We start from the raw sequence: 17,400 nt of genomic DNA on the forward strand, positions 1-17,400 counted from the left end.
TCCTGTAAGTCCTCCTTGTTTGGAAAATGGGCTGAGGCCCTGAGGAGTTACCTTCCTCAGACATTCACAATTCCCTCCAAGGAGCTTTATGCCATGTATTGACTTTCCCGCAGCTGTTGATTCAGAGGAAAGATGCCCACCCTACTGACAATTTTTATGAGCTGCCGTTTCCCTTCCCTGTCATCCATTCTCCTGACCCTCTCATACTCTCTCTCCACTGCCCCTTTCTCTGAGATGATTTCTTATTCACTTGCATGTGTTTTAATTTGTTCTTATTTCCTTTATTGCCAAACTTGTAGCCAGGAGCCAGAGACTCTTCTATTTCTTTTGTTTAAAAAAGGGTTTTTGTATAGGTGATGTATTCACATGGTTCAAAAAGCCCAGAGCTACATAGAATGAGTAAGCTGAAAAATTTCATTTACTTTTGCTGCTATTATCCACATTATTCTTACCCACATCCCATACACACATAGGGCACGAACAAAGGTAACCACTTTTTTACTATAAATTGTTGAGCTATTTTCTTAGTCGTTGCCCTAGGGATTATAATTAACATTGTAATTTATAACTATCTAGTTTGGATTAATACTATTACTTTTGATAGTCTACAAACTCTCATTCTGTATATCCTCCCCCATTTATGCTGTTACTGTCACAAATTACATCTACATAGATTTAGACCGTCTAGTGTCCTTTCATTTCAATGTAAAGAACTCCATTTCTTTTAGGGCAGATTTGCTAGCAGCAGACTCAGATGATGTTTATCTGGGAGTCCTTTCCTTTCCCCTTCATTTTGGAAAGAAAGTTTTGTCAGATACAGAATTCTTGGTTGACACTATTTTTCTTTCTAGCTTCTGTGGTTTTTGAAGAGGAATAAACTGTTAGTCGTATGAGGATCCTGTATGTGATAAACTGCTTCTCTCTTGCTGCTTTCAGGATCCCCTCTTTGGCTTTGGCTTTTGAGAGTTTATTATGATGGGTGTTCTAGATTCTTAGGAATATATTAGAACTTTTCAAAACTCCTGTGAACCATCTTATCCCTCAGCTTTTTAAAAATCTTTTTGGTTGGGGATCCCTGGGTGGCTCAGCGGTTTAGTGCTTGCCTTTGGCCCAGGGTGTGATCCTGGAGACCCGGAATCGAGTCCTGCATTGGGCTCCCTGCATGGAGCCTGCTTCTCCCTCTGCCTGTGTCTCTGCCTCTCCCTCTCTCTGTGTATCTCATGAATAAATAAATTTTAAAAAATTAAAAAAAAAATTTTTGGTTTTATGTATTATTTGCCTCAGCTATTTTCCATCATCTCAGGCAGTAGTAACTTTTTAATATATTGCCTGCAAATGTTTGACAAATACCTGCTCCCTAGAGGCTTTTAGGCCCTGACAACCTTTCAAGGGAGGTCGTCCACCAAGTAGGTCAAATAATGACTGTTGTTTGGGAATAGGCTTTGGAAAATCTCTAGCTTCATTCTGTTCTCTCTAGTACCAGAAATATGGGTTGTTATTTTCCAAGGCTGCTGCTGAGCTAGGGAGCCAGAGATGGGATAGAGTAAGTTATAATGCTGCAAAGTTCACTGTTAAAAAAATTCAGCTGTTTTTCTTGAATAAAATCTTCCTTGGGCTGCTTCAGGACTTTGGTTAATTTATAGAATTTTGAAGACATTGATTGATAGTTTTTGCTAATTCTGTGGTTGCTCTTATAGAATGGTGACATTTCAGAGGCCCTTATTCTTCCATTTTTTACTGACATCTTGCCCCAGATAATCAGTTTTAATAATTTCTATTGTATGTTTCCAGAGTTTCTTTCTTTCTTTCTCTCTTTCTTTTTTTAAGATTTGATTTATTTATTCATGAGAAACACAAAGAGAGAGGGACATAGGCAGAGGGAGAAGCAGACTCCCTGTGGGTAGCCCAATGCAGGACTCGATCCCTGGACCCTGGGATCATGCCCTGAGCCGAAGACAGATGCTCAACCACTGAGCCACCCAGGCATCCCTCCAGAGTTTCTTTATACAACTGTAAGCATATAGGGATATGATTATTTTCACTTTTTTTTATTTTCACTTTTTCAAAAGTAGATTATGGCATACACTATTCTGTATCTTGCTGTTTTTAATTTAACAACATGCCATAGCCTGCTCTTAAGTTCTGAAGTTGGATGTCTTCCCATCCATTCTAATGAAGTGGGGTTTTTTTGGAGTCTCATCAGTTGCCCCCATTCATATCTGAAATGTTCCATCAAGGGCTCAAGAAATCTGGTAACTTTAAGTCTCCTACTCCTTGTGCTGACCATTCTGAGTTACCATCCTGAGCCCGGTGGTTCCACCATTCCTATCCTTATGCTTCTGCCATCCTGCAAATTATCTCAAACATCTTGATTGCGATAAATCAGTAATCTCAGCTTTCTTCTAGATGATGTTTCCCCCTCCTCTTGATGCACATTCCTGGTACTAGCCTTCCGTGAGTCCCCACTAAGCAGGAAATTGAGAAGTCCTCAATTTTCCTCTCCAAGAAGTAATTTCTCTTCTAACTCCTGAGATTTTCCTGCCTCTGAAATGTCAACTGTGTCATTCAGCTTCCAGCAACATCACTCTCAGGTTCCTTATAAAATTCCTGTTCAAGTTAATGAGGAAATTCTTAGTTTATTAGCTACCTCAGGTGTTATTTCTAGCTATATCTCCCTGAAATCTTCCATTTTGAGGTTGTCAGTAAATCTATAGTGATTCAAGTAGCCTTTTAAATAACTCTGACTAGATTTCAAGACCTTCCAATTTTTTCTGTTATTTTTCTCATTTCCTAACTAGTTCATGCCATAGAACAGCAGTCTATCTGTATTCAACCAAGGCTTGAAGGCCGAGCTCATGTCATTTTGCTTGTATGAAACTTTCTAAGGTTGTTATCAGTGTTAATCTCCTTCTCCAGCCTCCTGCCCATTCAGCATCTGCATCTCCTCAGTGTCTCACTGATACACTGTTATCACATAGCTTCTAACCAGGTTAAACCATACTTTGTTGTCTTGTCTCTGGTTCTAGATACTCAGCCCACCAGCACTGAATATAAAATTGGACAAGAATTATTCATTTGGTCAGCTGCCATTTTTTGAATCATGACCTGAGCTGAAGGCAGACACTTAACTGAGAAACCCAGTGCCCCTCTTAAAGTTTCTATTGGAAGGATTCAAAGTGTATATGAAAATTATTCCCTAACTTTTAACTAAGCTTGAAATTTGTAATCAATGCCAGTTTTTGAGCAGAGTAGAGCCCCTGTTGTAATGGACTTGGATAATAAAAGGAAGGAAATGGTGTATAGTAAGAGGTAAGAAAAACCTAGAGAAAGAGGACAAGGGTCTAGGTCCTGTCCAGTATCTGTGGCTTTAGACCATGTGATAGGGTAAATAATGACAACCTCCTACCCCTATCTCCAAAAAGATGTCCACATCCTAAACTTACTATGGTACTTAAGGGGCAAAGAGGCTTCTTGGTTGTGAGTACATTTGGAGATGGAGAGATGAATTTGTATTATCTGAATGGGCCCATAGTAATCGCAAGGTCCTTGTAAGAGTGAGGCTGGAGTGTCAGAGACACAGAAAGGAGATGTGATGATGGAAACAGGCTGGAATGATAGGCTTTGAAGAAGGGGAAAGGAGCTGTAAGCCAAAAAATGCAGGCAGCTTCTAAGCAGGAAAAGAAAAGACAAAGGAGGATATGGGTTCTCCCCTAGAGCTCCTAGAGGAAGCTACCCTGGTTTTAGCCCAGTAAAAGTCATTTTGGATTTCTGACTTCCAAAGCTGTAAAGTAATAGGGTTGTATTATTTCAAGCTGCAATATGTATGGTAATTTGTTATAGCAGCAGTAGGAAAGTAATACAGACCCCCTCAGTTGTTGGAGGATTGATTCCTCAGCAGTGATGATGGGTGGCTTCCTTATACTGAATTAGCCAGACATTTCACTGGATTCACAATCTCATGGAATCATTGGAAATGTCCCCTAAGGATAGTGCAGAGCCAGCATTAGTCACATTATATCAGGCTATAACTCTCTTGTTTTCATCATAATACATTGCCTTTCAAGTCTATCTCTTGTGTCATTTTCCTACAAATGATTCTGTAGTTGTTAGAATTGTAACTATAGGAATATCCTTAAAGCATGGTGACTTTGGGCTGATGAATTTTGTGTCATTGACTGAACTAAATAGGAAACAGTGTGATAGTCTATTATAGATAACATCCTTGCTTGAAACTTTTGTTGGTGATACTTTCTCTTAACCCCTCCCTCTCCTTTTCTGGGGCAACTGTCAAAATAGGGGAGGATATTATAACATAGAAATGAATTAGGACACTTTAATCATTTGAACATTAGTTAAAGGCCTGGTTGCTTATTTATTTTTTAACCAAGTTATTTCTTACACTTTTTCACCTTAATAGTATCCATTGTGTCCTTTTGTCAGGGATCCCCCAGACTACCCTTAGGTTCAGTGATTCCCTAAAAGGACTCAAAAGACTCAAAAATCATTATACTCAGGGTAATGGTTTATTACAGTGAAAGGATACAAAGCATGTCAGCAAAGGGAAAAGGCACCTGAAGCAAGTCCAGAGGAAACCACGTGTAAACTTGGAATAGTCATTCCCAGTTGAAGTTGCAAAGGATACATTTAATTCCTGCAGCAGTGAGTTGAGACTACATGTATGAAGTGTCATCTTTAGGGAAGCTTGCCTGAGCCTAGGAGTCCAGGGTGTTAGTTAGGGATAGGATATTTGGGTTCACAGTTCCTGCATAACTGACTGCAATCACTGAACCTCCAGATCCCCAGAAAGGAAAGCAGATGTTCACCATAAATGACATTTGTATAGACTGTTTAGAGATATGGAGACAGTGGGCTTTAACGTCTCAAGCACACAAAACACTCTTAGACCATTTCAAGACCTAAATTCCTAGTAGTTGGCCGAAGGCTGGTCATGAAACAGGCCTTTGTGGGAATGTGCAAAGTTTGAGCAATTCAGGCATGCAGTTAACTCTTTATTGCACATCCTTATTCTGGTCTTCTTTCCATGAGAAAATACCCCTAAATGGTTTTTATTGGTTTCCAGTACACACTTATTCTGGTTAACATTCTTTTTGTTTGTTTACTTTTCACTATTCTCCTTTTCCCTGTTGTGATCGTTGTGTTACAAATATTTTTGAAAATAAATTCACATTTGCCTTTTCAATAATATGGACAATAAATCTCATTTTTTCACTTTGTTCTTCCTAGAAGTTTTTTTTTCTGCTCTCATTGCTCTTTTTTCTGATTATTTCAGAATGGATGAGAAATCTTGAAAGCAAAGCATTGATCCCAACCCAAAGCATTTTTGAAGAAGAACAATCCCATAGGATGAAGTTGGAAAGATACATATGGGATGATCCTTGGTTCTCCAGGTTAGAAGTCTTGGGATGTAAAGACCAATTAGAAATGTATCACATGAACCAGAGTACAGCTATGAGGCAAATGTTCTTCATGCAAAAGCAAGTACTCTCTCAAAGAGGTTCTGAATTCTGTGAACTTGGAGCAGAGTGTAGCCAGAACTTAAATTTTGTTCCATCTCAGAGAGTTTCTCAAATAGAACATTTCTATAAGCCTGATACAAATGCTGAAAGCTGGCAGTGTAATTCAATAATGTATGCAGATAAGATTACCTGTGGAAGTCATGATTATGACAAAGCCTTCCACCAATCCATACAACCTATTCAGCCTGAAAGGATCCAAACTGAAGATAATCTTCTCAAGTGTGCAGATGCTGTTAAATCTTTCAATCATTTTCTACATTTTGGTGATCATAAGGGAATGCATACAGGAGAAAAACTCTATGAATATAAGGAATGCCATCAAATCTTTAACCAGAGCCCTTCATTTAATGAACATCCACGACTTCATATTGGAGAAAACCAGTATGATTACAAAGAATATGAGAATATCTTTTATTTCTCATCATTTATGGAACATCAAAAAATTGGTACTGTAGAGAAAGCATATAAATACAATGAATGGGAGAAAGTCTTTGGGTATGATTCATTCCTTACTCAACATACAAGCACTTACACCTCAGAGAAACCCTATGAATATAATGAATGTGGGACATCTTTCATCTGGAGCTCTTACCTTATCCAGCATAAGAAAACTCATACTGGAGAGAAACCCTATGAATGTGATAAATGTGGAAAAGTGTTTAGGAATCGTTCAGCCCTTACTAAACATGAACGGACTCACACTGGAATAAAGCCCTACGAATGTAACAAATGTGGAAAAGCCTTCAGCTGGAATTCTCATCTTATTGTACATAAAAGAATTCATACAGGAGAAAAACCTTATGTATGTAATGAATGTGGGAAATCTTTCAACTGGAACTCCCATCTTATTGGACATCAGAGAACTCATACTGGAGAGAAACCTTTTGAATGTACTGAATGTGGGAAGTCTTTCAGCTGGAGCTCCCATCTTATTGCCCATATGAGAATGCATACTGGAGAGAAGCCCTTTAAATGTGATGAATGTGAAAAAGCTTTCAGGGATTACTCAGCCCTTAGTAAGCATGAAAGAACTCACTCTGGAGCAAAACCATATAAATGTACGGAATGTGGAAAATCCTTTAGCTGGAGCTCCCATCTTATTGCCCATCAGAGAACTCACACAGGTGAAAAACCCTACAACTGTCAGGAATGTGGCAAAGCATTCAGAGAACGCTCAGCCCTTACTAAACATGAAATAATTCATTCTGGAATCAAGCCTTATGAATGTAATAAATGTGGAAAATCCTGCAGCCAGATGGCTCACCTTGTTAGACATCAAAGGACTCATACTGGAGAAAAGCCCTATGAGTGTAATAAATGTGGAAAATCCTTCAGCCAGAGCTGTCACCTTGTTGCTCATCGGAGAATTCACACTGGTGAGAAACCCTATAAATGTAATCAATGTGAAAGATCCTTTAACTGTAGCTCTCACCTTATTGCGCATCGGAGAACTCATACTGGAGAGAAACCATATAGATGTAATGAATGTGGGAAGGCATTTAATGAGAGTTCTTCCCTAATTGTACATCTAAGAAACCATACTGGAGAAAAACCATACAAATGCAATCATTGTGAGAAAGCTTTCTGTAAGAATTCTTCTCTTATTATTCATCAGAGAATGCATAGTGGAGAGAAACGCTTTATATGCAATGACTGTGGAAAAGCCTTTAGTGGTCACTCAGCCCTACTTCAACATCAGAGAAATCATAGTGAAGAGAAACTGTGAATTGAATTGATAGATTTTTCTTTTTTTGTACATTTAGTAACACTTTGAAAAAGGAAAAAAAAATCCCTATAAATCAAGAGAGGAAATTTTTTAGTAAGAATTCAGGAAAACTCCTCTTTTATTTGATAGAAAATATCTGCTTAGAAGAAACCTGTGAATGGAAAGACTGGGAAAAGCTTTCAGCAGTTATGTAGCCTTTATTTAACATCAGATAATTAGAGTGAAGAAAACTCCAAACTCTCATAATTCTCCACCAGGAGTCCTACTTATGGAACATGAATGTAGGGAATGAGACTTCTTTTAGTAAGAGATCTCAACTATTTGTGGATCAAAGTGCATTGTTAAGGGGAAAACCTTGTTCTGGGAAAAGTCTTTTCAACTGAAAATATACTGTTTTGCATCAAGCTGGAAAAATGGATGGGAAGATTTATAGTAACATCTTTTGCATAGTTGTGGAAATACAGATTTTGCTGTTTTAGAGGGAGGATGTGGGTGCCCTTTAAGGAATAGAATATGAAATACTATAAATCTGAATTTAAGAAAAAAATAGTATTAAGTGGGATATTTACTGTTGATCAAGATTAACCTTAGAAAAGATTAGTAAATGAGATTACTAATGGTGGAAAGATAATTACCTAGAAGTATGAGACTGAAGTTGGAACAAGAGGTGACAGTTTATGACCCAATGTGTCAGTGTCCATGGTTTACTCATGGTTGCATTGTTGGAAAATTCATTTGTAATTTGTGTTAGGCAATCACTATAAGTTATAATGTGGACACTGCATCAGTATACATAATGTTAAGGAATGAAAAGGACAAAAGTGTACATATATATCTATAATTATAACCTCTAAGAAATGTATACAGATTAAGACTGGAAGGACCCATGGAGAAATTAACCTGGTTAATTTAATTTTTTAAAAAAGTTTTACAAACACATACAGCACTTATTATGTGCTAGGCTTTGTTTTAAATGCTTTTCAAATATTAACTTGTTCAGTTTCCTTAATTCTATGAGATAGGTACCATTATTATCCCAGTTTTACAAATGGAGAAACTGGGGCAGAGATGTTGAGAGGCCTACCTAAGGACACACAGTTATTAAGAAATGGAACTGAGATTGTTTGGCTCCAGAGTCATGTTTTTAACTACTATGTTATGCTGCCTCTCAAGTGATTTTTTTCCCGTATTTTTTCCCTTTTGTTGAGTTTTCCATAGTAGATATTTAATAATAAAAGTCCATAAATTCCTAAACAATGAGAAATAAAATTACCTGGCTCTCTATCCTGAATGATTTCTGGTAACATGAGAGCTCCTCCCTTTGGAATATGAAATCTGGATTGGACATTCAGAATCACTGCATTTTCTGGGACCTGGGTTCCCTAGGATTTCACTACCCATAACCCTGAGGATTACAGCACAGCAATGGCTGGAAGACTCAATGGACATTTGGGCAATGCTGAGGAATGCCCCTTGATGGGTTTAGACTGGCCTTCATAGGACAGAACAAGAGACACTACTGCACATGGGAGCACTATTTCTCAAGGTCTCCCTCAAATTCAGTGTTTATGCTTTATCTTCTCTACATGAGAAGATTGTTTGATAGTAGGGGGGCTTCAGAAGGGAAGGGAGCTCACCAATTCATCAGAGCGAATGCTCTGAATGCTCCTAGTTGAAAGGCAAGATACCTAAGAGGGTTTTAAGTGGCTTCTCTCCAGTTCACAAATATTTCCTGTATTTCCCCTAAAGTAGGGCTATAACTAAGAGTCAACAATCCTTGGATATGCTTCAAGGATATTGGTTAGAAATCTAGGATACAAAAGGTTCATCTGGTTCTTGTAGGGTCCATGATTCCCCGTTAGTTGAGAAAGTGGCCTAGCGGTGTGGGGAGGCAGTGCTCACCATCTGATTCCTGTAGCTGGAACTCATATAATTATGTACGTCTGATTCCATACCTTTCAGAGTTCAATACATAGTGGTCACCCAATAAATGTTGCAGGAGTAAATTAACTGAATAGAATTCTCATGTGATTTGTGCAAAGATAAAGAGATAAGATAAAGATTTGTGCAAAGAGCTTTAGAGAGAATAGAATTAGCAACATCTCTATTAAGAGAAAGCACTACGTATCAAGTCATACTGTAGCTATATGGGTATAGTATTCCAGTACCCAATGTAATACACTTTGAGCAAATCCAGTTTCTCTGATTTAGGGACTCGAAAGGATCTCATAATTCATATACAATATTATATAAACATCCTGACAAGTTATTATATATTACCCAGCTTAGTATCTTTTAAAAAATAATTTCTAAAAGTGCCTCTTCTGGCCCAGCCTACATCACAAGTCAAGAGAAAGTCCCAGACTTCTGCTTCCTCCTGAAAGGACCCCCTACATCCCTACCACTTAAAACACAGCCTTACATGCAGAGTGTGCCTTAGATGTTCAGGACTCCCAGCCCCCTCACCTCCCTTATTCTAACCCATGTGTGGCTCAGTTCATTGCCCCTCCCCCCTTTTTTAATATTTTATTTATTCATGAGAGACACCAAGAGAGGCAGAGACAGGCAGAGGGAGAAGCAGGCTCTATGTAGGGAGCCTGATGTGGGACCCGATTCCGAGACTCCAGGATTACACCCTGAGCCGAATGCAGACACTCAGCCACTGAGCCACCCAGGCATCCCAGTTCATTGCCCTTTTGACCACATCTTCAACTCCTCCCGAACTCTGGAACCTTCTGCTGGGGCCAGTTGGAATTCTTAATTTGTCCATGAGCTCTCCCCTTTCACCTTCCTGTTGTGGTTGAAGCTTGGGTCTCCCCTATGCACAGTGTCTCTTACAATAGTGCCAGGGGGTGGCTCCTTTCCCTCCCACTTTTCTCATTTGCTGCTTCTAGATTGTTCCTCCCTTTTCTCTAAAACTTACCTCTGACTCTTGGGACATGAGACCGTCACTCTTGATTCCTTCATTGCAGTCAGCTATTCGGGGTCTGCATATCAAAGATTTCAGCACCTGCTTTACTGCATCTAGAACCACTTCCATCATAATACTTCCTGATTCCATCATCCATCTAAGTGATCCCACAGTTCTTTGACCACTGTGCTCATGGTTTTGTAAACCACTCTTCACTCCCATTGTCATCCCTAGGACTATACCATTACTAGTGACTGGAACACCTCCACTATCTCTTTTTTAAGCTGGTTGGCTATTTAGTATCAAGATTCCAATAGCCCCTTGATTTAACCTTCCCTCATGCTCACTGCCAGCAGATGACTTTGCTTCTTATTTCCCCGAGAGAACAGAAGCAATCAGAATCCTGCCATAACATCGACCCACCTTCCACAGTGTCCATGCATTCCCACTGGTACCTATATACGAACTGATTGGGTTGGCCCTAGAGCCTGTCTCCTCCATACTGCTCAAGGGCATTGTTATAGCAAGTTTCCCCTCTCTTGTGTCTTCAGGTTTTCCCTACATACTGGATTATTCCAACATGCAAACATGCTTTTAAAAAAGAAAACCCCTTGATACCACATCCCCTTCTAGCTCCTGCATAATTTCTCTGCCTCGTTGTAGAAAGCAAAATTTCTCAAAAGTTGTCTGTTCTTGCTGTCTCTACTTCCTTTCCAATCTTTCTTGAACCTTCTCCAAACCTACCTCAATGCCAGATGTCCTCCACATTGCTAAACCTAGTGGTCAATTGTTTTTGCCTTCCTTGATATAGCATTATAGATAATAGATCATTTCCTCCTTAAAACATGTTTTTCAGGGATGCCTGGGTGATATAGTGGTTGAGCGTCTGCCTTTGACTCAGGTCGTGATCCCAGGGTCCTAGAATCGAATCCCACATTGGTCTCCCTGCAGGGAACTTACTTTTCTTTGTGTGTCTCTCATGAATAAATAAAATCCAAAAAACAAAACAAATATTTTTCAGCTGGCTTTCAGGAGGACTTCCCTCCTGATTCTGGGACATTCTTTATTTCAGGCCCCTTGGCTGTTTCCTCCCCACTTTCCTTACCTCTTAATGTTAGGACATTAAGGGTGCCCTGTTTCCTACTGTTTACACCCTTGATGGTCTTGTCCAGTCTTGAGGCTTCAAATACCACTGGTATGCTGATGACTTTACTTTTACGGCTACAGTTTGATGAGTGTTGAAAATGTCTAAGCCCTCATAACCACTACTACAACCAAAACAGTATTTTCACTTTTCCAAAAAGTTCCTTCACGTCTCTACAGTTCATTCCCACCCTACCCCACACCCCCAAGCCCTGAGCAACCACTTCTCTGCTCTATCACTACATATTAGAATTCTCTTTTAGGCTTTTTTGTATAAATGGAATCACGCCGTATTCTTCATATACTTAACCTTTGTGTCCAGAATTTTTTGCTCAACATAATGGAGGTTTTTTTGAGGCTCATCCATGTTATAGCATGTATTGGTAGCTTAATCCTCTCGCTCTTCTCTCTTCTCTTTCTCTCTCCCCCTCTCTCTTTTTTTTTTTTTGAGTTGAATTCCATTATGTGGATGTGCTACCATTACTTATTCTATTTACCTGTTGATGAACATTAAGTTGTTTTCAATTATTGGCTATTGTAAATATAATTGCTATAGACATTCATCTACAAAGCTTTTGTATATGCAAGTTTTCATTTATGTTGTGTAAAAACCTAGGCTTAGAATAGTTGTGTTTTGTGTTAAGTATATGTTTAAGTTAATAAGACACTGTGGATCTTTTAATCTGATGTCGTTAATGTTTAATATTCTGGGAAATTTCTCTTTTTTATGATAGTATACATTTTTTAAAAGATCAGGAACAACAAAACATTTTTGCACAAGGAGGATAAGATAAGGAAAAGAAAATAGGAATTGAGAAGAGCATCATAAGAGATGAGAGAACAATTTTTAAAGGCCTGTGATATGCTTAAATCTGAGACCAATGCTTTTGTGTCAGTGGCAAATGGTAACAGAAATGAAAGAAGCAGAATGATGGTAGTGAGGCTTTATAAGGATTGGTAAATATAGAGAACAAGGAACAAGCCCTGCCAGTCCATAGGTTTCAGGCTCTTTCTGCCTGGATTTCTGTTAAACCTTGATTAAGACACTTCTGGGGCACCTGGATGGTTCAATTGGTTAAGCCTCGCTTTGGTTCAGGTCATGATCCCAGGGCCCTGGGATGATGTCAAGTACCCTGTTTAGTGAAGAGTCTGCTTATGCTTCTCCCTCTCCCTCTCCACACTCATGATTTCTCTCTCTGTCAAATAAATAAAAATTTTAAAAATCCTTATTTAAAAAAAGACTCTTCTAGCCACATACCACAAAGTGGGCTTTGTTTTTCTGAATTTCACTGTTCTTTTTTTTTTTAATTTATTTATTAATGACAGACACACACAGAGAAAGAGGCAGAGACACAGGCAGAGGGAGAAGCAGGCTCCCCACAGGGAGCCTGACACAGGACTTGATCCCGGGTCTATAGGATCACACCCTGGGCCAAAGGCAGTGCTAAACCGCTGGGCCACCAGGGCTGCCCTCGCTGTTCTTTTTATATGTCCTTGACAGTTATGTACAGAGACAGTCAGTTATACCCATTCATGTCACTAATCTACCAGGGTGCTCTGCTCATCAGCTCTAGCACACTTCTTTGGAAACCAAGTATCCCCACACAAATCCATCTTCTGATTCCATGCCTTTGTATTTCCTTTCTAAGCTTTTAACACTTACTTCCCTCTTTTGTATTTTCCTGGTTTACCAAGGAGTAACTAACTCTTCTCACTTATGACTAAAAGAAGGAGAAGGAGAAGAAAGAACTATAATATAGTAATAGTTCATTCCATGGATAGTCAAATCTGACAAAGGTTATAGTTCTTTCCAAGGTCAAATGCCTATGTTTCTTTTTTTTTAATATTTTATTTATTTTTTCTTGAGAGAGGCAGAGACATAGGCAGAGGGAGAAGCCGGCATGGGGAGCCTGATGCGGGACTCAATCCCAGGACCCTGGTATCACAGCCTACCCAAAGGCAGATGCTCAACCACTGAGTCACCCAGGTGCCCCAAGTTACTATGTTTCTGATTTTATCTTGAGTAGCCTTACACAGAAATGGTGTTACATCTGTAGTAAAAAGAAGGTAAACTATGATAGTAAGTATAATAATATTAGACAAAAATATACAAATATAAAATTTTATAATATGTCATAGTATAGTAACAATTTTTGAGTGACATTCTGGGACATGTGCAAAACACTGGAAATTTATGTTTTTTGTTTTTAAATACTCCATCCTTTTCATTTAAAGAGTTTCTCTTTTAGGATTTCTGTTATTCAAATGTTAGCACACAATGTTTGTTGTCCTTATTTCTTAGGTTTTCTTCTATGTTTCCTAATTCCATTTCCTTTCTTATTTTTTTCTGGACATTTCCTCAATTTGCTCTTTCAGTTTGCTATTAGCTGATAATTTTATTTTATTTTTATTTATTTATTCTTTTTATTTTTTATTTTTTTGACAATTTCTTTATTAGCTATCCATTTTGCTATTTCCTCTACTGTGTCTTCATTTCAGCAATTGTTTACATACCTAATATTTATACTTGGTCCCTTTTTATGTGTTAATATTCTCACTTCCTATTGCAATACCATGCCTTACCTCTTTAAATATATTTAGTAGACTAACTTAAAATTTTGGTCCATCTGTTCTATTTCTTTTTTTTTTAATTTTTATTTATTTATGATAGTCACAGAGAGAGAAAGAGAGAGAGGCAGAGACATAGGCAGAGGGAGAAGCAGGCTCCATGCACTGGGAGCCCAATGTGGGATTTGATCCCGGGTCTCCAGGATCACGCCCTGGGCCAAAGGCAGGCGCCAAACCGCTGCGCCACCCAGGGATCCCATCTGTTCTATTTCTTTTTTTTTTTTTTTTTTTTTTTTTTTTTTTTTATAAATTCAGCATTCTTGCTTCTTTTTTTTATTTTTATTTATTTATGATAGTTACAGAGAGAGAGAGAGAGAGGCAGAGACACAGGCAGAGGGAGAAGCAGGCTCCATGCACCGGGAGCCCGACGTGGGATTCGATCCCGGGTCTCCAGGATCGCGCCCTGGGCCAAAGGCAGGCGCTAAACCGCTGCGCCACCCAGGGATCCCCCATCTGTTCTATTTCTGATGGAAGCTGTAATGCATTGTGTGTTTTCTCTTGAAATTGTTATGTTCAGAAAATTGCTTATTACCTTCGCCAGTAAGTGTGTTTCCTTTGGGGTCACTGGCTGTTCTGTCGGTTGTTATGCATTCATGTGATGGGATCAGATTCTGGTTCCTATAAATAGTTCAGGATGAATGGATCCTAAGAGGGGAGGCTGAGTCATCAGAAAGCTAGACAATGACTCCTTACCTTCATGAGAGAACTCCTTGGAATGTGATCCCAGAGCCATCCCAGAGCTTTGAGGAGGCAGGGTGGAGAAACACTTGCCTGAGATAATGTGGTCTGTGCCTGCTTCTCAGCTACTCATAAGAACAGGCTACTGCCTTGCCTTGATTTTGCTCCACAGGAAGCCTGGATCAGAGGCTTGGTTACTGCAGCTGTGGGCACAGATACTGTTCCAATGCAAACAGGAAAGAAGCAAGAGCAAACTCCAGAAGTTCCTTTTGTTTGATTCTTACAGCTCAGCTATCTATCTCCTGCTCTAGTCATACAACCCAACATACTCATTCAAACCAGGTATCAATCTAGGTCTTTCTAGCATTTCTGATATTCCCTGATCTTTTGCCTCTTAAGTTATATCTGGGTTTAATCTCATGTAGGTGCCTATAGGGCTTGTAGAGACCAGAATTGGAATTTGATTTGTGAAACTTTGAATAGATTGTCTTAACATGAAGTCTATGGAAAGGTACTAGAGACCATAGCCCATTATACCTCCCCTTATTCTCTCAGCTTCTCCATAGGAGCAGGACACAGCACAGGCAAATCCAAGGCCAAGGGGTTCTATTTAAAATTGCAAAGCCTTAGGAGGCCTGGGTGAGCTCAGCAGTTGAGCGTCTGCCTTTGGCCCAGGGTGTGCATGATCCTGGAGTCCCAGGACCGAGTCCCACATCAGGCTCCCTGCATGGAGCCTGCTTCTCTCTCTGCCTATGTCTCTGCCTCTCTGTCTCTCATGAATAAATAAAATTTAAAATAAAATAAAGTGGTAGAACCCTCTTATTCTGGATTCTCTTACCCTACTCTACTCTTCTGGTCTATATATTTGTAACCCCTACCAACTTTAAGCATGCAATATAACCAACTTGTTATGTCTCTTTTTATTGCCTTTATCACTCTTACTAGATACAAACTTCAACAAGACATGGTTTTTCACTTGTTCAGTGTTCTGTCTCCAGGACCTGGAACAGTGTCTAGCACACAGCAAGTTTTCAACAGATGTCTGTTGAACTAAAGGCCAAATCAGCATTAGGGTGATTCCCAAACTCAGACTCTGAACATCTTCCCATATTATTATGACAATGGAAGGGTCCTAACAGAGTCTAGGGAAGACAACCCAGGCCAAATGGAAGAACTTTGGGGCATGGATTTGTTAGAGCATACAGAGGTAATAATGGGTAAGACTGTTCTGGATTTTGAATAATTGGAAAAATAAAGCTTGAGGCTTAATAACTTCCTTGGCGCTGTACTTGTTCTGGTTTATTTACTGGATGTTATCATTTTCCAGGGAGTAAACCAGCTGGACTGGGAGGCTGTGAGCTTATTCCTTTGGAACTTGGTGTAAACTGCCACATGGCTTAAGTGGACCTTCCAGTGCCTTAACACTGTCGGGAGGTGCTAAGAGGTGTAATACATGTAAGGTAATGGTATAAATAGCTCAGTTACTCACAAACATCCTTGGACATCTTCATTTTCAGTACATTGATATCAGAAACCATGCATGAAAGCGGCGTTTCTATATCGGAAGGCTATTGTACGGGCTTTGGGAACCCTCAAGCAGCTTCAACCAGGAAGGACAGAAGGCTTTTGTGTGTACAAAGACCTCTCTGGCCATTGTGGGGGTAATGGACTAACGGAGAAAATGGCCTGGCGGAAAGAGAAGCGTGGAGGTACGGAGGCTCCGGCCAAGGAGGTGCAGAGGTTGTGAAGCGATGAACACTTCTGTCTGCTGATTCAGACAATGTTATACCTTCAGACAAAAGCCTTTTTTTTTTTTTAAGATGTTATTTATTCAAGAGACATACAGAGAGAGAGGCAGAGACAGAGAGGGAGAAGCAGGCTGCCCTCAGGGAGCCCTACGCAGGACTCGATTCCCGGACCAGGATTATGCCCTGAGCCGAAAGCAGATGCTCAGCCGCTGAGCCACCCAGGCGTCGTAGACAAGGTCCTGCACTCAAGGCCCACAAATCAACCACATCATGGCAAAAGTACTGACGATCAAGAGAAGCGCCAGTACAGCAAAAGACCAACTCTCAACCTGAAGCAAAACGCTAAGGCAACCAGAGGACCGCGGGGGCAGGGAGAGGCCGCAGGGGCCGGCCCCATCCTTGCAAGGAGGGCCGGGTGTTTCTCCCCAGTTAGTTCTGCCTCCGGGGAGCTGAAGATCGAGGGAGCTCGGAGCAGACAACCCCACCGCCTGATGCGCGTTTCCCTCATACCAGCGCCAGCAGCCAAATAGCATCGTTGAAGCCCTCGGCCTCCGCGCCGCTCCCGGAACCACGCCTGCCTTCACGCCTGCGACTTTGCCCTCACTCTTCCCGCAGCCCCTCTACCAGGAGGGTAATTCAGGCGCCCACCCGCGTCCACCTCCCCACAGGCCACCCGCGGGCCGCAGATTTCGTTAACCTCGGAGACCGCTGCCAGGCCGCAGGGCCTTCTGGGACTTCCGCCAATACAGGCCGTGGAGACACCGGGTCCGGGTCCGCTTCTGGGAAGCGCGCCGGGAGCCGACCTCTTCCTTCTCCCCTAGGTCCGCTGCCTCCTGGGCAAGAGCTCTCTGCGGTTCTCTCCCAGCCCAGTGGGAGTGATCACGGGGTGGCGGGAAAATTCTCTGGCTGGTGGGCCGCGTTTAAAGTTCACAGTTGAGGGACGCCTGGGTTTCTCAGCGGTTGAGCGTCTGCCTTCCGCTCAGGGCGTGATCCCGGGTGCGGGATTGAGTCCCACAATCGGGTTCCCTG

The 17,400-nt window shown here is 40.7% G+C and overlaps 1 protein-coding gene across 4 annotated transcripts in view; it reads left to right on the forward strand.

Annotated features, from left to right (window-relative positions):
- Positions 1 to 11,999, forward strand: part of ZNF606 (zinc finger protein 606) — a 67,448-nt gene extending 55,449 nt beyond the window's left edge. For all 4 annotated transcript variants that reach the window (XM_035701807.2, XM_035701812.2, XM_025421220.3 and 1 more), the window contains one exon: positions 5,291 to 11,999. In XM_035701807.2, the coding sequence (XP_035557700.1) occupies positions 5,291 to 7,263 (1,973 nt within the window). In that variant the 3' untranslated portion in view covers positions 7,264 to 11,999. The remainder of the gene's footprint in view (positions 1 to 5,290) is intronic.
- Positions 12,000 to 17,400: the final 5,401 nt, after the last annotated feature.

This window comes from Canis lupus, chromosome 1 (assembly GCF_003254725.2).
Source record: "Canis lupus dingo isolate Sandy chromosome 1, ASM325472v2, whole genome shotgun sequence".
Taxonomy (NCBI): Eukaryota; Metazoa; Chordata; class Mammalia; order Carnivora; family Canidae; genus Canis; species Canis lupus.